Source organism: Zosterops lateralis (genome assembly GCF_965231275.1).
Source record: "Zosterops lateralis genome assembly, chromosome: 11".
NCBI classification, from domain to species: domain Eukaryota; kingdom Metazoa; phylum Chordata; class Aves; order Passeriformes; family Zosteropidae; genus Zosterops; species Zosterops lateralis.
In genome coordinates this window covers 17967948-17991743 of record NC_139771.1, presented here as the reverse complement: position 1 = coordinate 17991743, position 23796 = coordinate 17967948, and the positions used below count along the sequence as shown (strand labels likewise).

Below are 23796 nucleotides of genomic sequence, written 5' to 3'. Positions count from 1 at the left end.
CTCAACAGTGAGCATGCGCTGGATGATAGAAGTACAGCCCAATGTAGAGTACAAATGCAGGTTGTACAGCAGTTAGAGCTACAGGTAAAATAAAATTTATTTTAATATTACCTCAGTATTAATCAAATCCAATTCTCGACAGCAATAAAAAATGAGTTCTGCTTTTCCCCCTGTGATTGAAAACCAGCTTTCAAAACCTTCTTGTGGTAGTTTTAAAAACCATGAAAAGAAACTGCAGCTTCATTTCCTCTTTCCTAAACCGTAACTTGCAAAGAAATAGGAAACTTAACCAGGCTGACTGATTGGAAAGCCATCAGTTTGTATCTAATGCTTTTATACCCACCCAGGGGGCTGGAGGGGGGCAAGGGGAATGTGGTCCCCTTCATTTGGAGTTGTTGCTACACAGGGGAAATGGTTGATGTTTATTTCCAAACACTGCATGACTGGCTTGTTTGGTGGTCTTTCGTGTACTAATGCTCTCCATGTTGTTTTATTATTATTATTACTATTATTGTTACTATTTTTTTCCCATTTGTAGCAAATATTTTTTTTGTAAACTGCCAAAAGGGGGTAAATTGGAATGTATTGATTGTGATGCAAAGGTATGAGCTGTTTGTGTAATTGCCTTTCCAAATGCTTCTGAGTCCTTTCTGTCTCCCTGCACCTTGCTGCTCTGGCTGGGTGGCTGTGACAGTGTGTCTGTGTCTAGGCAAGAGGTTAGCAAAGAAGGGGAAATTAAAACAATGTTGTACATTATATAGTTACCAGCTATTGAAAAACCTATTTTGTATGCAAGACAGCAGTGTAGAGATATATGGAAAGCCTTGGGCTAAGTACAGAAGATAATTACATTTGGAATTTTACTGAGTTAAGTCATTTATAGCTTCAAATAGTTGGAGAGAAAAATCAGCAAAACCACACTTAAACTTCTTGTTGTTACTTTTCAAGATAAGCATTTTTAAAAAATGCTTTTTATCTTCTTATCTTACAAATTACCCTTTTTCTTTCATATATATTTCCTAAATTTTACTTTCAGGAACACACTAGTCATGACACTCTTTCACTATTAGCTGAAGCAATATAAACTATTTTAATACAAGTTTTATAAAAATCAAACTACCAGTCATAAAATATCAGAGTCTTGCAGAAAATGTTATGAGAAATGGTCTGTTATTTTAACAAGTTTCTCGGGAATTAGGAAAAGAAAAATAAAAATCTACAGTCTTCCTGGTAAACTGAGATATGAGATAATCTTTCACCAAGGTGCAGTAATATTAAGGCTGAAGGTAAATCTAGATTCTTCAGTTATAGTCAGCTTGAAAATCAGTAATCCTCCTCTCCCACAGTCCCTGGGAATGGCTGTGCCTGCAACTGCAGGAGGTTGCCCTGTGTTAGACAGGGACAGGACAGAGATACTTGGTTCCCCCCCCTCTCCCTAAATCCATACCAATATTTTTGAGAGGTTTATCAGCAGTGCATTCTGCTAATTGCTCTAAATGACTTATGGTTACAGCTTCCCACACATTTAGTGCTGGCAATGCTCAGAGTCATTGCTGGGGAAGGCAACATAAGGTCCACAAGACAAGACCATAATTTCAAAGTGGTGTGAGGGCCAGAAAGTTCTGCATTTAACAATTGTATGAGCAGGGTAGGTAGGATGAACTGGAAGTCTGATTTAGGCAGAAGTGCTGATAACAGAGCGAGGCCATCTCTGCATTGGCCAGCGAGGATAGGTGGAGGAGGAAGAGGGTGGTCCAGTTCTGAAATTTACCTGTAGCTTCCCTCTTCTCCCTCTCCTTTCATCCTGTATCAGTCCTCTGATAGTTCAAAAAAGCCCCTAATTATGTAGAAGGATTTGCCCTCCAGTCTCTAGTTTATCTGGCTGTGGCCTGTTTTTGCACAGAGCCATAATAAAACAAAAGTGTGGTTCCCAGCAGTGGGATGTTCAGTGATGTGGTCTGAGGACCACTGACCTGATCCTCAGGCTGTGGAGCAGTTACCAACAGAGTGATGACAGGAGGCTGAGTTTTGTTAGGTAGAGAGGAAAGGGACCCACAGCCTTTACCCCTGCTCTGCACCACTGGTGAGCAGCTTTGCCTTACAGTGCAGCTGGGAATTACTAGCTTCAAGGTCCAGCACCAGGGCAAGATTTACATTCCCCACCATTTAATGCATGTACAGCTCCATCCAAACAAATTCATTTCAGCTGAGGGATGAATATATAGGTTCCTATACAGTTCTGAGTGTGATGGACCCAAGTGCTATCCTTTTGTTGTTGATTATGCTGTTATATATTTTACTCAGGGTAGTTTTATCAGCGTTTGAAATATTTTCTAAAGTAATTTTTAATTCAAATTTTGGGAAGAAAAGGTCAAATCTTTGGTTTGTGTTTGATTGCAAATGCCCCTTAGCAGAAATCTCGAAGTTTGGTCTTAGCATTTACATCACAAACATACTTTAAGAATCACAGCAAGGTAGAAATCTTCTCACATTTCACTTTGTTTAAACCATCTTGACATGATCATTTGTTGCCATTGTAAATAGTGAAAGTTGTGCTGCTGAGTAAAACACAAACACAGGAACATACCCCTGTCCTTAGATAGTTGTTAGCTGGAATAGGACATCCATTTTGCAGCACTACCTTTGAGTGGGAAAACATTTCAGGATAGCAACAGGCCTATGATGAGTCTAGAGAAGTGTCTCCAATGGGAGAAAACAAAGGCAGCTGGCCATTTTCATTGCTTGGGTCTGTTTTCCTGCAGCACCCATTGACACTCTTGAAAAGTGGATTCTAAACCTTTCTAGTGCACAGCCTATCCAGGCAGAGAATGGGAGGGCTGTGTTTTGGCTGCCTCTTGCATTGCCTGTGACTTGCATTCCCTTCTATTTTGTCCTTGGTCTGTCCAAAATCCTGCTGCTGAAGTGTTCTCCTGTTCCTTTAAAGAATGCCCTCACTGGGTTTTCATTTTCCCATTCCCGATCCTTGCCTTTATTTTCTGTCTGGTTTTCCTCCTGTACAATTTCTCCATCATCTGTGTTTCTAATGCCTTTCCTCTTGCTCTTTGGTCGCTGCTTTGTCTTGGAGCCCCTTCTGGCCTGTGCTTTCTGTGCTTTCCTCTCCTCCCTTTCCTATTGGTATAGTTTTTGGATTCAAGCTCTCCAGGGCAGGCTTTGTGTCTTGTGTCCTCACTTGGAAGGCTTGTACCTTGCTCTGGATGAACCACAGTTCAACCTTGCTTTGGTTGAACCACAGTTAGGCACTCAAATTGTGCATCCAGAGGTGAAGGAAGTCTCACAGAATCAGGCTTTTCATGGAGAATTGATTGGCTGTCTGAAAACTCCCACCAGGCAGAGCTTTCCAGATGGATATAGGAAGAAAGAAGGAAGCTTCAGATGGGACTGTGTTGTTCCTCAGGCCCCATGTACAGAGTAGATTCTTACCTCCATGTCAGAACTATCCTTGCCCAACAACATTATCAGTAGGTCAAGAGCATTTTCCTGCCTGTTGACTATTAATCCCCATTTCTGGACCCTCTACACGCCAGTGATTGCCACCAGTGAGAATTTGCTCCCACCAGTGGCTGGGCAATCCCCCATGGCTTCTTTTGTTTGACCCCACTGACCAGAGGGGCTACTAGTGACACTCTAGTTTTATATCACTACTGCTTCCTGACCCAAGGGAAAAACAGTTTAAAGAAATTCTTCAGATTTTTTAACTTCTCTTCAGCGCTTTGAAAGCCGAGAGACCTCTATTTTTCATAATTTAAACTCCTGCCTAACTGGGTGAGTGTTTGAATTCCTAGACTATGACAAAATGCTAGCGTGTGTCTGCCTGAAATGTCGAGAGGATCTTTAATAACCTCCATCCACGAGATTTCGGCGCTAAAAGCATTGCTGAGACCAGGAGTGGAAACACTACAAACAAGGACCCCGGCGGTGGGAGGGAGGTGCCCCTTTTCCCCTCTCCCTCCCCTCAGGGGCCAGAGGAAGCACAGCAGGGTGTGCCCTGTGCTGCCCGGGTGCCATCCCCTCCTGCCGCCGCACCAGGGCTGGCAGGAAGCTCTCAGGTGCCTGCCTCTTATTTATTTTGGCTACGAGATGTTGTTCTTCTGCAGTAGCCTGCAGACCAAAATTTAATGCACAGATGACCCCGCCAAAGCAGCCCGTGTGCCCGGAGACTGCTAGGAATGAGGGATTGCACAACAGAGAGAGAGCACAGCTATTTCTTGGCTTAATTTGTTTTTGTATGAAGTGCAGCAGCTGAGGGTGAGCCCTCTCCTTTCTCCGGAGAGGTTCTCAGAGGACTCTCAGAGGGAGAAGTTCCTGCTGCAGCGCTGCAGTAAGAGCCTGTCATTGCCCTCAGCTCTCCCATGAAGTGTCCAGCTCAGAACAGGATGAGATTGCAGAAGATCCTGCCGTAGGTGTCAGGTTTTCTCTCTTGCCATTTGAGGGTTTTGGACCAAAAGAAGAGGAGCCATTTGAAAAGTGCAGTGATACCACTTTTTCCTTTATTTAATTCCTGTCTTGGAAACTCCAGTGCCAAGTTTTATCCCATCATGGCACAGTCTCAAACCCTTTGCCTTGCAAAGAGCAGGACAACCTTGGCCATAAGGTTATGAGTGGGGATTTATGATCAAGTCTCCTTTTATATACACTTAGCTCCACTTTACTGCTCCAAACAGATGACGGTGATAAGGTGGGCAGGTTGTTTTAAGTTTTCCTGGAATGTGAGCACAGTTCTCCTCTTGGCACCAGAAATCTTGTCTAAAGCAAAAACTCATCTCTGCAAAAACTGGCATTTGTAAGAACCTGATCCAGGTCCTGTTGGAAGCAGCAACCTTTATCTTCAGTAGGCAGGTTAACAACACCTCTTTTTCATTAGTATTCTTAATATCTTTCCACAGTAATTTTTTTTTTTTTTTGAAGAGCAGCTGGGAAAAAGTACAATTCACACATTGAAAAAAATTCCTTGTTTCCAAAAATAATTAAATTTAGTGTCTTTCCAGTGCATTGAAATGCATTGGGAAGCTGACCAGGCTAAGGATGCATACCAGTGATCTCAAGACTCCAGCTGTGTGAATCTCAACCATAAAATACAGGAGACCCTGAGAGCAGAGGCTTCACCCCAACTCTTGGGCCTGAAGTGGCTGTGAGAAAGGATGACAGCATAAATCCTGTGGCATTGGGTGCCCAGGGATGAGTGTTTTGGGGTGATTACTGCTGCTTGCAGTCTTTCCCACTCCTCTGCCCTCAGGCTTATGCCAGAGGGATGCTGGCAGCTCTCACATCAGGTCCTGCCCCTGCTCCCAGGGTGACCCACCAAGGGCTCTGCCACTTTCTCAAGTCAAATCAAGGTGCTTTTGGACCCAAGGCTAGCTGCAGAGCCCTGTGGAGGTGCCTCATGTGGTTTAACCACCCCTGGCTGTGCCTGTTGCATGTGCCACAATGCCTGTGGTTGACATAAGGCCACAGCCCATCCATAGCACTTGTTCTGTGCTCTGGGAGAAGGAAAACACATCCTAGAACCTCTGCCTTGCTTTCCTTCTGCTGTAACTCCTGAGCTGGAGTGGGGCTGGTTAATAAACATGATTCACTGTTGTCTTTTAGCTGTCAAGGCTGGAGTGAAGCTCTTGGTGCCAGCAGGTCTAGCTCTTCTCACTCAAGGGCTAATGCATTTTGCTTTGGGAAATGGTGGCACCCAGCACCACGCATTCACTTTACCTCACGAATAGCCCATATACAATTTCCAAACTACTCAGCAATAAAACTCTTCTGTCTCATGCCTCGGTGCCAGCTGTTTAATTAGGAATAAGCAGAGGCTGGGTTTTATTTGTACGACTAACAGAGGATATTTTTTTTTCTCTCCTCTTCCAGCTTGCAAAAGATAAAGAGCGCCTGCAAGCCATGATGACACACCTGCATGTGAAGTCAACTGAACCAAAAGCCACCCCTCAGCCCGTAAGTATTGAACTGTGCTGAAAGCAAAAACCAAACCTTACAACAAACTTCTCTTTTCTGTTCCCCACTGGAGCCCACCAGGCTGTGGAGCCTGGCCCATTTCAGAGCTGGGCGTGGGGAGGAGATGGGAAGCGCAGCCGGGTTTTGTCATCCCTCTCTCTTCAGGGAGTTTCAAAGTCAAGTTTGGTTCCAAAGCCGATGCTTTGGGCCTTTTTCTGGCCTCATGTAAGTCACTTTGCATCAGTCTGACTTGGATGAAATCTTAGGAAGTGTTAGGAAGGAGTTGTAATTAAATTATATTTAGTATATTTATTTTGCTTTCTCCCAGTCTGACAGACATTTACTGTAGAAGTGACTCTCACTGCACATTTTGATGATAATCAGAGTTACCCGGTATCAGGTTTTATACTCTTGAAACTGAGAAGGGAAACCTCCTCTACCCCAGACTGCTCTTTGAAGAAGGGAGAGTAGGGGAAGCAAGTGGCTTTTCAGCCCAAGAAAACTCCTGGTTACCCCCAAACCCAGGAAAACCCCCATTTCCTTCCCTGACTGAAATGACTCTTCTTCAGCTGTTGTTTTCTCTCAGCTTCTTAATGCTGAAAATGTTCCTGGGAGCTTCCAATGATTATTCAAAATGGAGAGAGTGCTTTGCTTCTTGATTTTAAGATTTGTAAGATTTAAAGGTACACTGGCTTTATTTGATTTTGCTTTGAGTCATTGTGTGAAAATTAATTGAGCGTTGACAATCTATAGTTAGTACCAGCAATTTTAATCAATATGCAATGATGCAGCATAATGACAAAGTATTGGTTTATCTGTTTTGACTGATTTTTTTTCTATAAATAAAGCAAACACACACCCATATATGTGTGATTTATGGTGATAGAAATAAAAAGGAGTCAGACTATTAACCCAGCAAATATGGTAGCCTGCCAAGATGCAGTTGGTAGACAAAATTAATGTCTGAAACAGAACACATTACAGAGATAGAGAACATAAAATCATTAAACACTTCGCGCACACATTTTTACTAGAAAAGGATTTCTCAGTTTCCGTGTAGTTGGAAATAAATGGCTGCAGAAGTGCATAGGGAGGCTACTAGATAGAAAATTGCAGGCTATTCAGTAACAGTGGAGCAGATGTCAAAGTCAACAGGAAATTTCCTTGCCTTTTTGGAGTGAGTTGAGTGGTAGGTACAAACCCTTCCATTTAAGCTGTTGAGATGCCTAAAAATTGCTTGGTCCGGTGGACACCAGCCCTCTAGAGTAGAAAACTACTGGCAGTGTCTATAAAAATAGCATTCTTCTAGTTCCTCACATCCATCCCAGCCCGAACGCAAATGCTTCGGCGCGTTGTTGGCAAAGCGTGTAGACCCAACAGGACGGGGAGAAGGTTTGGTTTCCATAGCTCTTTACTGGATTAAAAATTAAAACAGCGGAATAATCTGGGAGTCTCAAAGCACTCTGCCTTGAGGCCTTTCATAACAGCAGCGCCCCTCAGGAGGAAGGATTACAAACTAAAGGGAGGAAATCATCAGAGGGCGAGCGGTGTTTGGCAAGGCAGCCCGTGATCGATGCCGGGCCGCCGAGGGCAGGAGGCTCTTGGCGGGTCTTGTCGGCTACGGAGATACCAGGCGGTGTCACCGCGAAGATTAGTGTTAACAGCTAATAAACAGGGAAAAGCAGAGGGGAAAAAAAAAAAAAAAAGAAGTGAACGCAGGGGGAAAAAGGGCTGTCTTGATTAGTATTAAAAATGTTTTACATTCTGGAAAATTATAGCTTTGTTGGGGACCTCCTACTAAATTTATTTTTAACTGCTCTATTGAAAATTCTGTACCACTAGTCAACATTATCTCTCAGTTGCTCAGCACAGTGTTTCTTTATTAAAAGAAATAGGCATGAATATTTTTGACTGAAAAATTAATAGCTTTTGAATTCATACACAGCAGGTTTTCTTTTGCAAAGAAGTCCAATATCGCTGCACAGCACTTCTATAACCATTTATTTAGAGTCCAAGTCAAACCTTTGACAGCTAGAGCAGTGTTACAAGCCAACATAAAGAACTCCAAGATGTAAACCAACAATAGGCAGTCTGTGTGAGGTTTGCCATTGTCAAATACATAGATTGTTTGGATTAGTTTATGTAAATGTACTGTTGTATTACCCTTTGGAAAAAAAAAGATCACATTTGTGTATGAAAAGTGGTTTCGTTCACAGGCAGCATTATAAATTCCTTATCCTTTAACTTACATGTTAGAAGTAAAAATTGGTGCCTGACAGGCCTATATTGTGTGGCACTCTGTTGTTGGATTGAAACTGCCTTCTTTTCATTTATTGAAATATAGAAAAATTTATTATAGATACCATCTGATAAATCAGGAATTATTAAAATATGTATAGGTGAAGCATTTGAAAATTAATTATAAAATGTAGAAGTATAGTGTTTTGCATAAATTGTGCTTTCCTAGTGAAAAAAATACACAGGCATTGCATAGACTCTGCTAGACCCTCGTCCTTTTAACTCAGTGGGATAGGACTTTGGTAAAAAGATCTGATGACCATTATTGCACTGCAAAGTAGTCTTTACATCCAGTAATTAATTTTTTTTTCTGCCAATGTAACTAATGCAAGGTGTGTGTTAGAACTAATATATTACAGTACTTCGATGATTTTAAAGGAAAAAGCGGCTGCAAATCCAAACATAGCAGTGAGTTGGGATTTAAAATTACAGCCTTTTCATGACTGAGGAAATGTTTTTATTCTGCTTAAAGGATCTTAATGCTTGTTTTAAACTATTTTGTTACTGGCAGGTAATAGGGTATATGAGCATCTGTGTAACCACATGCCATGTGTAATCCATGCTGGCCACTTGTGCCATCTTTGCCTTCTGGGCTTCAGACAGTAGTTGAGCAGGAGGTATTGGACCAGTTTGGACTGGTTGAACCACAGCCAAGTTCTTGATAGTTGTGTATCAATTCAAAACTCACTCAGTTCTGAGGAAGGGTTGCTTGTCTGATCTAGCCATGTCCATCCATCCCATCCCATCCCCACCTTTGAGTGTCTTTAGCTCTTTGCAGTAATTTCAAGCGTGGGAGGGGTGGTGGAGTGGCCCCTGCATTTCAGCCCACCAAGACATCTGCTCAGTAAAGCTCTCTAGTCCTACTAAAGTCGATGAGATTTAAGCACATTCCTGTGTGGCGTAGTGGTGGTGGCCCAAATCTTTGGCAGACTTTGTGGGCAGGGAGGTGCTGCCGGTGTCTGGTGCTGCTGGACAAGACTGTAAGGGCTCTGAGGTCCGTGGGAGCATCCCAGGAACTGGGGCAGTGCTCAGGATCACCTTTAAAAACTCCCAGCTTTCTAATGAAAATGCTCAACAGCAGCAGTTTAAAAGAAAACAAAGCTATCTCTGAACTCAGCACTTGGAGCAGGCAGCGTTGTTCCCGTTCATGCTACATGTGTTATTTTGGTGGGACTGAGGGGCCTGAGTAAAGTGAGAACAAAGCCATGAGACAGAATAAGCTGTGACGTGTTTTGGTAAGGTGAACTTTTTTTCAAGGTAAAAAAAACAAAACCACAACACAAAAGCCGGAACAGTGATTTCTCAAGAACTGTCATCCTGGTTTTGCTATTAAGGTACCCCCCCTGACAAGCTGTTTTCATCAGTGTTAGCCATCAGCATAATAGGTTCAAATGGAAGTGTGCTTTCTTCTGGGAGGATTAACTTGTGTTGAAGTTCATAGGAAGGGAAGGAGAAGGAAAAAGCATCAACCAACAAGTAATTCTTCATACTAGGTGCTATAACCATCTTTTAAAAATAGACAGAAAACTTTTAAAGGCCCTTCTGGCACTTTAAATAAGATGCACTGTTAGATATCCCTTCTTTAATGTATTTTTTTTACCATAACCATAGCAGTTATGATTGTTTTGAAATACTGTTTTTAGCAACTGTAATAACAAAGCATTAAAAAAAAAAAGTCTTTTAACTGTTGAGGTAATGACTGAGCATTTTAGCTGTTGTAGCCGTACTTTATAGTTTGAAAAAATAACGATATGCAGCAATAAAGAGAGATTCTCAAGCACAACAAAAGCTGTTTTTATATACTGGTTTTCATTAAGTCTCACTCCTCAGCTTCAGTTTCCTTAGTATTCCTGCCAATAACAACACCTGCTAAGTGATTGCTGCCTGCTAGGCTCTGCATCCAATACACTGATGTGTCCAGGCTGCAACAGGGAGAGGGGAAGACACGGCGTTGAACAAAGTTTTAGGCCCAGTATTCATTTTCTCTCTCTCATCCACAATGTCAGGAAAAGGAGTTTCTTCTCCAAAGTATTTCAGTCCCAGGAGCTCAGTGTAGGTAAATCCTCAGCCCCAGCTGGGCCCAGAGCAGCAGCACCCATTGCAGGGGAGTCACTGGGTATGGCCTCACTGTGACCCTTAGAAACATTTTTTTTTTCTTTTTTAAAAGAGTTTCAGTGCTACTTTATGTGCAGCTGCTATTGTCATGTAAAATATTTACACAAAAAGAAATCAGACTTAGTCCTAGTGGAAGAGCCACTAACTGGAAATCAATTTTTTTTAACTGGGTAGTAGCATGGGTTACTTCTTCTGCCTTGTTTATATCTAAAGAAAAAAAAAAAAAAAAAAGGCAAATTACTCAGTTTTCATCTTTAATAGGGAGAAATTACTATTTCTTGAAAGGGAGGGTTAATAATAAAGTCCTAAGCAGGATATTGAACGCTGAGACAATTATGGTGGTTATGAATGACCAAGTCAAAACAGTATGAGGAAATACTCTCAAAAACCAAAACTGAACAAAGCAATCAACAAAGTTCAGTGATTGAATTTGCAGAATTTTAGGACTTAAAACTGTTGTGGGATTTGGTGTGTTTTCTGTTAGTTTTTTTATGATTATTATTTTTGGGCTTGGTTGTTTTTTAAAGGCTGGAGGAAATCCTCCCTCCCCTCATTCCCAGGACAAATATTGTGAAAACATTTTAACTCCTTGGTGCAGGGGTGTACTCTGTGAGTGCCCACATTGTGCGTTGCTGCAGTGCAAGAGTTTCTTGCTTGTTCAAGTGCTCACTCTGGTTCCCTCCCTTTTACCAGCAGTGATACTCATCCAAAAATTACGGTATGTGGGAAACAGCCTGTGTACAAAATACCAATGCGAACAACTTTTCTAATCATAGTAACTTGTTTTTAAATAGCAAATGCAAACAGGGAGAAACCATGTAGAGTTTCCATCAGGAAAAGAAACCCTCCCAGCCCAGTCCCTCCCTGATCTTTGCCCTGCACAGTCATCCACGGCCGCTTCCACGTTTCTAATTGACGCCAATATTAAGATTTAATAGTTTACCATTCAGATTAATAATTCAAGATGGCAACAAAACCAACACCATTCATAATTTGTTATTCTGCTCTAATTCACAACCGATTTTTCAGCCCTGGCGCTACCGACGCAACAAAGGAAGCGGCAGCGAAAGGCTGCGGAGGGAGTGCAGCCCTCTCCTCCCTCACCCTGGCTCGGGTTTGGGGAACCCAGCTGGAAGAGGAGAGTGTCATCAAATAAAACACGGAAAACGGAAAAACTTCGCTAGCAATGGACAAGGTCGTGTTTCATTAACTTGTTGGTTCAGGCTCGCAAATGGTCGTCGGAGGTGAAACGCGGCAGACTCGCTGCGTTCCAGCTTTTTGTTCTCTCTTTCCTCACAGACTGCAGTCATGTTTAATTTGGAAACTGGGCTCCTTTGGCAAATTAGCAATTAGAACAATTTTGTGGGAATATGTATATGTGTCATTAGGTTTCCTGCAAATTAATAGCGAGAGCAGAGGTCAGGCAGAAATTTTCCACTTGACTGCAGCTCCTCTGTTGAGATTTGGCACTTTGTTTTGGAACGGCCACAGCTGCTCAAAGCCACAGTCTTCCTTTAGGAACTGTCTTTTAATTAGTTTACCTCATAGCCATTATTACAAATATTACTGCCTCCCCTCCTTGAAATAAAATTACTGTTTCTACAAAATATTCCGGTGACATCTTGCACCACTGCACATTGATGGTGGGGTCACTTGGATGCAGCGTTTAATCATTAGATCACCTCCATAAGCATCTCCTAATTAGAGTCCTTACAATACAATTTTATCTGGTAATTAGCTGAGATTGGCTGCTTCCTCTGTAGCTTATTAGTGGCAGCCCAGCAGTGGGTGTGAATCACAGTGTCATTTGTCAAGCCTGTTAAAGCCCCCCCCTTTGCTCGTCCTCTTCTGTGTTTATTCCTCGTCGCTACCTACGCTGAAAAGCCTAAAGAAATTTAACTCGATTCAGATTCTTTAAGCAGGGAATGCTGACCTTTGTGGATCCTTTCTCAAGGTTCCCTAGTAGAAACAGATTAAATGTTAAGTTTTTACATGCTGAAAAAGGAAGGGGGCTCTTTTGAAATGGAGTAGTTGGGAGCCGTAATGATGAAGCAGGAGCAGTGATCTTTCCAACGGGAGGGCCTGGCTGCCGAGCCTGCACTGAGAAGGGCACTTAAAATTGATGCAGATTTCCTTGCAGTTATTGGACTGTTAAAATGTCCATTTAGAAACTGAGATAAAATACAGTAGATTTAATTTCATGGTGAGACCTGTCAGTTGCACTATTATTATCATCACTGGTCCTTTTATCATATGTAATAGATGGATAGATGGATAACAGGGAGACGTTACTGTATATATGTCCTTAATCAGTGTCCTTAAATCAGACCAGTCCATGAGCAGACTGGGTGGCACATGGTGGCAGTGCATGGCACCAGGAGAGTTTAAACCTCCAGACTGCAGGTAGTGGTTCTTGCTGGAGCAGGGATCAATACCTGCATTTCACCACCTTCACCATCCCTCTCTGGATTCACGCTCCCTGGCTTTGCCACAAAGTGTTAAATATTTCCCACTGGAAGGCAAAGAGTGATTTGTAAGCACCTGCAGGGAAAGGGGGGTGTTTACAGGTCTGCTGCTCACCACCTCCTTCCCTTGGAGCAGCATCCAGGCTGTGCCAGGAGTTTGTGGCTGGGGCTTCCATTGGCTCCTTCTCACTGTCAGGAAGGACAAGCAATCACAATTTATCTTCCCTCAGCTGAGCCCTTTCTCATGTGGCCATGGGCTTTTTGTGTTGGTATCCTCTCTGTAATACTACAGCTCTTTATGTTCCACTACCTTTGTTTGGGTTAAATCCTATTATTTTCAAAAAGAAGCATTATTTGTGGCTATTAACTCATATGAGGGATGCTGATAGGAGTTTTCTTATCTGGTTACTTTCATACAAGGAAAATTATTACAGTGCCTTATGGATAAACATGAGATTTTGGGGGCATAGCTGCATCATGTGCCTTTGTCTCAGAAGGTTTAATGTCTAGCAAAAAAGGAATTTTAATCACAAACAAAAGTTTTAAAATTCTGGCCCTGTTAAATTCAGTAGGAATTTTGCTACCGACTTCAGTGGGGTCAGGATTTCACCAGTATTATTCGTGAAACTGCCTGAGGGAAAGAAATGTGGAAGTAGTCAAAGAGCCCTTTTCTCAGTCGTCCTCTCTGATGTTGCAGTTAAGGGATCAGATTGTTTGTTTAAAATACTTCAGCAGCAGTGACCTATTGGGATGGAGCTTCATCTTTCAAAGGACGTTGTAGGGCAGAAAGAAAGGGTTGGGGAGGAATGTGGATGCTGGTTATATAAATAGGGTTGTGTATCGAAAACAGTTGGGTTGGAGCTGGGTTTGATACCCAATCCTGGAGGCAGGTGTGTTTTACAGCCTGCTGTGGCACACTGCCACACCAGTGGGGCCAGGCTTCGTGCAGGTAACACCAATGCCTTCCATCCTAGGAGGGGAAAAAACAAGAGTGGTGCCACTTGTGCTGGGCTGAATGCTCACAGTATTTCATGCACTGTGATTAATTAAATTATTCCAGTGTTAACCTTCTCTGGGCTTTGCTTTTAAAATGGATGAACAGAGAGGGAAAAAAAAAAAGAAAAGCCCAAATTCTGAGGAGAGAGATTGCGTTTTTCCCTAGCATGTCCCTAGGAAAGTCTTGCCTTTTATTTTAAGCCTAGTGCCTTCAATGAAATATCCAAGAAGACTGATTAGAAGCCATGCATAATGATAGCATGGAAATCAGAGAGGTGTGGGGTTTAGACTGTGAAACAATGAAACTTGAAGTAAAATATTAAAATGATCATGTACTGTGCGAGATCTATTAAGGTTTACATAAAAATTCATTATTTGTTCTTTAGGCAGCAGGCTGCGTTGCTCTGGTTTTTCAACCTATTTGGAAATGCATATGTGTAATTATTATATTTATTTCCCTTTGCTGGCTCTTAATGGAGATGTTACAGCAGCACAGTGCAGAAGCTGCAGTGTCTGCTCGGAACCGAGGGACACTCCAATATCGAGGGGTTTCCTCTGGAACCCTTAAAACCATCCAGAAACGCTGTTTGTGACAAATTCCTCATCCTTCCCTCTGCAGCTGAATCTGGTATCGAGTGTCACGCTTTCCAAGACGGCGTCCGAGGCGTCCCCGCAGAGTTTACCTCATACTCCCACCACCCCGACTGCGCCCATCACTCCCGTCACGCAGGGACCGTCGGTCATCACTACCACGAGCATGCACAACGTCGGGCCCATCCGGAGGCGGTACTCGGACAAATACAACGTCCCCATCTCTTCAGGTACAAAAAGGGGTTCTGCTGGCACAGCTCTCCCCCCACCCTGTGCTCTCCTGGTGGTTGTCAGGCTGTGATGATAACAGAACAACTGCTCTTATTTAGCAGATATTGCCCAGAACCAAGAGTTTTATAAGAACGCGGAAGTTAGACCACCATTCACGTATGCATCTTTAATTAGACAGGTAAGATGAGCCCAGCGCGCGCGTCTGGATTAGGGAAAAAATGTATATCTCCCTATATGTGCTGGATTAAATAGATTTTCGAACCTTTGGTATGTAAGCGTGCTCAAATGCTCAAACCTTTACTATAAGGGTTTTTAGAACTGCAATATATAACATAATTGCTTTTGATTAAGTATTACAATACGATGTGATTATTAGGAAATTCATTTCACACAACAGTGAAAATGAGCCTGTTTAAAGATGGCAAGTCAATTATCACAAGCTACAGTAATCTCTGATCCCTAGAATTAATCTGAGCTCTAAATAATTACTGAGCTTTAATCAGCTAGTGAAATGTTTTGCATTTCTCTTTGATTCTGCTTTATGAATGACTAATAAATTAATATTTCTGTAAGGAAACAGAAATAAAAACTCAAAACAATTAGATAATTCCATTTTGAATTTTGCCATTGAACTGTTAAATACAGCCATTAATCTTAGTTCACATTGTGAAAAACCCTCCTCTGGATTTTTTGCTCCAAATCTCTTCTTTTTCATTCTTCTTTTCTTTCCTTTTTTTTTTTTTTTTGTGTGTATCTGGCAAAGTAAAACTGTGAGCTTGTTTTGTACTGGTGTGCTGGTAACTGATCTTGCAATCGCTTTGCTCCACAAGGCCATCCTGGAATCTCCTGAAAAACAGCTAACACTAAACGAAATCTACAACTGGTTCACGCGAATGTTCGCCTACTTCCGACGCAACGCAGCGACGTGGAAGGTAAGGCTGAGCCCACCTCCTACCTTTGCTCTCTACCATGTACAGAACAGACAGACCTTGCTGGTGACACAAATTGTCCCAATGTGGGGACGTGAAAAATTCAGATCGGCAGTTGTGACACGCGCCGGGTACTTTATCTGCAGGAACAATTTGATATTTGGCAGAAAAAAATTCCTCTTGCCTTTGAAAACTACTAATTGAATCCCCATTATTGGCTTTTATGTTCTGTGATTATGCCATGAGTTCCTCTGTGTGGTTGCTATGAGCAGGGAAACTCGGGCTCTTCAGCCGGAACGTATTAGAAAATTTAAAAAAAAAAGCAAACTAAAAAAGGTAAAGTTCTCATGTCAGTAGAAGATGTGCTGTTCGTCTTTTTTGCTAAGCAGGTTTTAATCAAAACAACCATTTTTTTTCCCTAGGATCTATAGATCACTGGATTTCTTTCCTCAGTCGATTGATTCTTAACTACATAAAAAGCTGTTATAAACTTCCTCTCTGTTTTTTTTAATCACACAGCAGAAGCTTATTGAATTTTCTATGCAAGAAGCAAGTTCCTCAATAAGAAATGTCTTTAAGAGAAATAAACTGGGGGTTTTGCACTTTAATTTCATTTGATAACTGTCACAGATACTGGTAGATAAGAGGGTTGGGGAGTAAATTTTATTCTATATTTTGGGGGGCCACTCTTTCACTTTAAATATAGCACTTTAATAGTCTATTGACTTCTGAATCCAGTGCAATCACAAATGAATGATTCAAATGATGGATGTTGTGTTGCCGTAAAAACTGTACCCTGGTGCTTGGAATCTCTCTTAATCCAGACAACTCTGTCATTCTCAAACAACTTCAAATGACCAGGTAGCATGAATAGGTCCTGTACATGCTGTTCCATCAGCTCTTTCTGTTTTTCCTGCCCCAGCCTGCATTTAAGATTAATTCCTTCAGCGGATGGAGCTAAAAATGGTCCTTGGAAGTTAGTTTGGTTTTTAGTGGCATGGGTTTTGTTTCATTCAGATCCCAGCACAACTTTGTACATTTTCAACCCTGGTCTAGAAGCTCTTAAGTTCAGGAAAACTTTCTGTGATTGCTGCTTTGATTCTTCCCTGCAGTTGGAAAACATGAGCAGTGTTCAACTTTGCAGCTTCCTTACTATCCAGAAAGGAAATTAACTTTCCCTGATTTAAGATCCTTTTAGACCTGCCTGTCTTTTGCTGCTGGAGTGGTTCCAGTCGGGCTTTTCAGCAGCTGCAGGTGTGGGTGCTAAAGTAAAAATCCTATTTAGTTCCAGCAGCAAAGGGAAGTGAAGGGAGGAGTGGAAGAAGGCAGCAGGCAGTCCTGGCTGTATCTCCTGTGAGCCTAGTTTTGGGAATTAGCTTTTGGCATCCCAAAAAATCCAGTCCCAGAAGACAGTGCAGATACAGAAGAGCAGCAGAGAGGCTGAGCTGCAGATTCTCAGGCTTGTAGAAGGGCACTGTGTGTCCCAGGGAGGCAGGCACCTTTTGGAGACCCCTCCTTGGACACCTTGACCTTCTGCAGGTGTCCAGGTAATGTAATGAGAAGGAAAAACTTCACCCCCACATCCACCAGCACCAGCAAAGTAGACAACTGGTTGGAGTAGGGCAGGTTTCTGTGCTGGAAACTGCTCAGATTTCTGCCAGCCCCCAGGAACAGCAGGGATGAAAATGCAGCTCTGGATTGGCATGATGGGAAGCCCACAGGGCACAGAACGAGCACAAGGGGCTAATTGCAGAATCAGAATAATTTGAATATATATGTGCTGATTTGTGCTCACCTTCAGCTAATGCTTAGGGGGCATTTGGGTCACTGTTCCCCAAGTTTAGGGTCAGGGTTTGGTGTGGACAAGCTTCCCTGAGCCCTATTTCAAAAACACAGAATAGTGCAAGAAAAAAGACCTTTAAAAAATGAACCTCTTTCCCAAAATGCAGTATGGCAGAGCCTGAGCAGTTATTAAAATAACAAACCCTTTCATTTACTACATTCAGGCACGTTCAGGGTAATTTTTCTGCAAAAGTGGCTTGCATACAAATATTTTTAACAAGGTAAATATATAATCTTACAATAATAGCTCCTAATTTTTCTGTTAAGCTGATTGCTGGGGGAGCACTGTGAACTGGTTCTGACAGGTCAGAAGCAATGTCTGTTTGCTTTTATTTTTTGGAGTAATTTGCTGGCACTGAGTCACAGCCATGAGGCACAGGCTGCAGGTGTGGCTCTGACACGTTGGGGTATTGTTCACATAAAACTGTTAGATAGCAAGTATCCAGAGGCAGGGGAAACACAACAAATTTTTTTTTTGGCATGAACTTCTTAAATAAGTGATCACATGGAAAAGAGAAAATGAGGGCAGCACTTCATGGATGTCTCGTAAATATTCAACTTCTCTGTCTCAACATATCCAGCAAGAGCCCTGTCCCTCAGCCTTAACCATCAGTTTGGAAATGGACTTCAAGAGAACAAGAACACTCTGTAAAGCATTCCTCCAGTATTAATTTTTTTTAAGAAAAACACAAACATTCCTGCTCAACCCTGTCTTTAGAGGCTATTTACAAACTCTTGAGGACTCCCTTCGCTGGCCTTTGCCGTGTGCGTTTGATCAACTGCTGCATGAGCCACAAGATCAGCTTTCACTGGGGGAAATAGCGTTATTATTCTTACATTTTGCTCCAGACTTGACAGTGTTCCCATTTTCACAGGAAACTGCCTGAGTTACCCAGATGTGGGCCGGCAGCCCTGTGTCGGGTTGCACTAGTGCAGCACCCACCAGCAGTTGCTGAGCTGGCTGATTTCAGCTCGTAAGGTGTGGGGCGTTTACATGTTTTTCCTCCACCTCAAAATCAGGGATTTTGCCAAAAAATGTCAACAGTACTGAGATCTGGAAGAGGTGGGAAGGGAAAAAAAAAAAAACCATTAAAAAATAAGAGCAGAGAGAAGAAAATAAGGGCAGAAGGAAGCAGGCCTGTTGGACAGGTTGACTTTCTGCTAGATTTCTTCCTTGCTGAGAGGAAAAGCATATTCAGGGTTTATTGTTTCACCAGTCCAGAGGCAGAAGTGTGGAAAGGCTGAAGTGCCTGGATCAGGCACCTACAGCGAGAGAAGATGTGTTTGCACTCGAACATCTGCTGACCAAAGGCAATTCAAACCCCAGATCTTCCAATCCTACAGGGTGGGAGTGTGGGGACTACACCAGACGTGGCAGGGAATTGAAGCAGAAGACTCTTTGCCTTCCCCTCCCAGAACACACACCACCGCCTCCTGATTTACATGACAAATGCTCTGTGCTACCCTTTGTTTGCACAGTGATTTAGACATTCACATCTCCCTTTCACCATCCAGACCCCATGTTCATGAAAAAAAAAAAGAAGAGGATGATGTTGGAAGGAAAAAAATTGTCGTCTCCTGGTTGCCTAGACCCAGGCCATGTGTTTGGCTGGCTTTGTGCCTGCTAACGAGTCAACCAGATTGACTGAATCAATGGTGCCAGTGAGGATGGAGTTTGTTCGCCTGCAGATTTTCAGCAAATGGTTTCTTCTGTTTTTCCTGTTTCCCAAGCCCCTTTCAGCGGTGCTGGGAACAAGCTCCATGTACAAATTCCTGTGAACTCCATGAACAATGGCTTTGTAGAACCATAGAGTCTTTAAGGTTGGAAAAAACCTTTAAGACCATCAGGTCCAACCGTTGTTGCAGGGTATTTGCTCAGGAAACTCCTGAAACAGGGACGAAGCATAGCAACTCCATTTGAGGAGGGTCAAGGCTCTTGGCACCCTGGAGCAGGAGCAGAAAAGCCAACAGCTTTGCCATACCTTAGTGTGGTGTCTCATTGTGTCTCAGCACATTGGAAGGGTTGGCCATGCTCATCCTTCCCAGCATGGAGCTGCTGGGTGGACATTCGGGCTTCAGATGCCACAAGCATGGGTCCCTCTGGGTGATGAGCTGTGGGGATATTAGCACTTTGTTTCAGAGAGCCTTCCTCATGTTTTCACTTGGCAGAGGCTCAGATCAGTCACTACAGTAGTCTGCCAGAAATAGGAGCCAACTTCCATATAAGAGCAAGCCGTGGAGGCAGGAGTTGGTGCCGGCCGGCCGGCGGGGTGCTGCCGAGCCCCCGGCCCGTGCTGTGGGTGTGGAGGGAGGTCCAGCACCTGAATCACATTAGCCCAGCTGTGGGAAACCACAGCAACACCAACTCCTGCGCCTCACAGCTAAATCCAGTCGACTGTACTTACATAAAATCTTCTCTGTTCTTTCTAACTGCTTTCTTTTCCAGGAGGGGAGAAATTTCTCTTTGCAGGGCGTATATATTTGTTTTGAAAAAGTCTAAGCAATGTTCCTCTTGTGTTCTGTACGAAATGTGCTGTATTCTACAACATGCATGCTTAAAATTGTGGCTGTTCTCAGTCACTCTGGGGATAATTGATAAGAATAATGTGAATTTTTAATCTTGGGTTTAAGCTTTCATATTTATTTTGTCTTTGCAAAATAAGATGTAAAGAGCCGGGGAAAGCGAGCGGGTGCGGGGAGGGGAAGGGGCTTAACGTTGCAAAATGAGAACTGTCAAGCTGACTGTGCTGCTGCTGTTCTTGGACAATGATGAGCATTTTCTCATAGAAGATTTTTGAATGTTTTCTCTTTTATACTTGCTGCAGAATGCAGTGCGTCATAATCTTAGTCTTCACAAGTGTTTTGTGCGAGTAGAAAACGTTAAAGGGGCAGTATGGACAGTGGATGAACTAGAGTTCCAAAAACGAAGGCCACAAAAGATCAGTGGGTATGTCCACCATGTTTGAACTTCTTAGCCTAGCTCGGATCATGCTTACAGTTTAACGTAGAGGCTTTTGGCTGCTAGCTGGTGTTAGACCAACCACAGGTGGTTTCGCATTGTCTCAGTTAAGGGAAACCAAGACAAACATCTCATCACTACTGTTTGTATGCCCACCAGTACCCTGACCCTGCTTGCTTGGTGTTTGTTGCATCACATGCTAGTAGCTTTTAGGTGGCAATGCATATTAACCCTCACAAACCATTTGCTTATGCTTATTGCATTTTATTTTCTTTTTCCTTTTCCCTGTATTTGATGTCTGTTCTGTCCCCGATCCCGTGTCCCTTTGTTTCCACTTCATCTCCTTTGCTGCTGCTCTTGTCCCAGGGTGCCATTCGCACCAACCTCTCACTGCATAAGTGCTTTATCAGAGTAGAGGATGAGTTTGGGTCCTTTTGGACTGTTGATGATGAAGAGTTTAAACGTGGCCGTCATATTCAACGAGGCCGTCCTCGAAAATACTGCCCTGATGAAAACTTTGGCGAGCTTGTTGCACAGTAAGAGCTTTTACTTGCTTTAATTTTTTTTTTCTGCTGTTGCTTTGCTTTGCATGATTTACCCATCTCATGTAGACTTGCATTTCACAATATAGTGTCATCACCTTTGCTGCTAAAGAAACTAAATTTTTGGTTGTTATGTGTATTTTGTGTGTCCTACTCTGATAATCCAAATGCCTGTAGTAAAAACTCTACTCTGATATGTTTGTTAAAGCATTTATTTATAGAGCAATGTAGACGAAGATAATTATCCACGCTAGCACAGATATACTGCTGTAGACGTGTCAGGAAGACAGATATATGCCAGGAAAGGTTTTAGATAAGTTTTACTTCTAATGTTTTCGTTTGCTTTCAATTGTATGCTCTGTTTTGCAACTCTTAATCAGAAAAAATAAGGTACTTACAAGACAAAAATGCTGAATTCACTTTAAAGTGTTTGAAAATGCAGTGAGACCAGCTGTAAAGATGGCCAGCAGGTCATCGTGTGCCTACAACAACCTTGCATCAATACTCCTGGGCTTCCCAGAGGGATTTTCCTTGACCTTTACTCGAAGGCCATCTCTCCTGGACAACTGATCATAGCTGGTCCCTGTGCAAGGAGCTCAGTTAAGACTCTGCTCATCATAATTCATTCCCACGTGAATAAAATTAAAATAAAAACATGCCCAGTGAGTGATAAAACTTCTGGGAGATATTTTGCATGGGCATTTTTCTACCTAGTTTCTCTTTAATGATTTTTAATTTTTTTTTTTTAATCTCCTGATGGAACCAGTGATATTGGGATGCCTCCTAAAGAGAGAGCCCATGTGGTCCCCATTCCTTTTCCTAAAATCTGGCCCCTTATGTAATGTTGACAAAAATAAGAGTCCAAAATAGCACACCAGGATATTTTTTTACTAAAAATGGCCTTCAGGGCAGCATGGTGGTTTCTTTGGGCCACCTGCCTTTCAGCCTTCATGCCCATGGGCTGCTTGGGGCAGTGGTGTGGGCAGCCCCTCACGGGCGTGGCAGGAAATGACATGGATCAAACAAATCCTCTCTCATCTTGGTGCTCCCCTCCTTTGGGAGAGACTCCTTCCCCTCCACTGGGAGAGACTCCACTGCCAGCGACTCGGAGAGTCATTTGGATGAAGCAGAGTTTAAAATGTCCTGTGATGCTTTTGATCCTTGCCTCCCCACGATGGACCTTCACGTGGTAACGGGCTCCCAGACACGACGAAAACTGGAGAATTTCTCCTGAACACAGCTAAAATGAGCAGAGATGCCAAGATGTGCCACTAACGCAGGGTAGTAGAACACATGGCGAGGTAACGTCAAGAGATAATGATGTTCCTTATTTAGTAAAGGCAAATATGATAACCATAGCTGAAAACTCAGATATTTTCTTTAAATTAAAAAAAAAAAAAAAAAAAAAAAGAAACGAAAGAGAACTCATGTGGAAAACCAGTCTCAGCTCTAGTTTTCTGGTGGGGGAGGAAGCATTACGTGCTTGAAACGCTCGCACAGAAGTTGGTTGCATTTAACTCTCCTTTTTATGTTTTTCTTATGCAGTAACCCTTCTCTTATTAAAAACATACAGACCAGCCACACCTACTGCACACCTCTCAATGCTGCTTTACAGGTAAGATTAATGACTGTAGCAAATATGCAACAGAGGCGTGTGTCTTCCCCACTCATTTCAAAATATATTAGCCTTGCTCTAATTAGATATTAAATTTTAATTCCGTTAAACTTTTTTCTTAAGTGCATAAAGCATCATAGTCCCTGGAGGCAAACACATATCAGGCTGCTTCAGCATTAGCTAGATGCTTAGCATTTTGAATATTGTGGCAAAAAAATTAAAAGTTCACTTATTAATATTTATCAGCAGTATCATAATTTCCATCCTCTTATTTCAGAATTTCACTTGAGGCAAAAATACCACAAGTGTAATTACTCTAGCACAGCTATTAATGTGCTGAATGATAGGATACTGCAGCACGTGACCTTCTATTGTTCATGGCTTTAAAGAGAAAGCAGATCATTTTTCCCCCTTTTCTTTTAAGGGCTATTTTTGCATATCTTCCTATTGTTGGTAAAAAATAAACGGTGCAATTCCTATAGAAAATAAAAGATCATTTTTATTGGTTTAAACTGTAATTGTAAGACAAAAATTCAGTTTTTTCACGATGCAGAAATACACAAAGTGTGGGTGCAGAATTAATAACTTGAAGCCTAAAAACATCCATGTCTCCGGCCCTTTTTCTTGTGCCCTTTTTCCCCTTCCAATAAATTCTTGAGTCAGCCTCAAAAACCCCAGGTATAGTCAGTGTTTGCTGTATAAACCAAAGATACAAATACATTATCCTGCCCTGATTGATAGTGGGGTCTGTGTGTTTGTGTGGGGGTTCAGACTCAGTTTATATAATACGAATTAATCCAGGAGGCAACACCGTGCATGGTTCCACCCCAGGTGGTTCTTGGGGGTCACTTTTCAAGAAGTTCACTGATGGCCATGGGTGTTTGCTTGGGCAGTCATATTTTGTGGAAGGTTTAGTAGCCTTCTCTTTTCAGAACCAAGAAACAAATTAATAGGAGGAAAATGATGTTTTGCCTTTCTTGTAATTCTTTGAGTTAATGCAGTAACTCCTGCAAAGCCCAGGAAAGCATGTTTAAATGAAGCAACTGTAAATACCATTCATTAGTAACTTATTTTCCCTTGAGTCTTGTGAAGTGTGATTTTTAAAGACTGCTTTGTCTCCTGAATAGTATTAAGATTACAAGCACATTTTACATTCATGAGGCTGAAAGGCAAAAATGAAATGATCCTGCATTTCTTCACATTGTTAACTATGTGACTAATTTCAATTAATATGCTTATCATATGGAACTGTTCG

The 23796-nt window shown here is 42.3% G+C and overlaps 1 protein-coding gene across 11 annotated transcripts in view; it reads left to right on the top strand.

Moving 5' to 3' along the window:
* Positions 1-23796, top strand: part of FOXP1 (forkhead box P1) — a 390583-nt gene that overhangs the window by 353842 nt on the left and 12945 nt on the right. For 10 of the 11 annotated variants that reach the window (XM_083869352.1, XM_083869342.1, XM_083869346.1 and 7 more), the window contains 7 exons: positions 1-84; positions 5875-5958; positions 14452-14653; positions 14753-14832; positions 15485-15586; positions 20251-20372; positions 22472-22541. The exon at positions 1-84 is cut by the window's left edge and continues 4 nt beyond it. In XM_083869352.1, coding sequence (XP_083725478.1) covers positions 1-84; positions 5875-5958; positions 14452-14653; positions 14753-14832; positions 15485-15586; positions 20251-20372; positions 22472-22541 — 744 coding nt within the window. The remainder of the gene's footprint in view (positions 85-5874; positions 5959-14451; positions 14654-14752; positions 14833-15484; positions 15587-20250; positions 20373-22471; positions 22542-23796) is intronic. The other variant, XM_083869351.1, reaches the window with a different exon arrangement.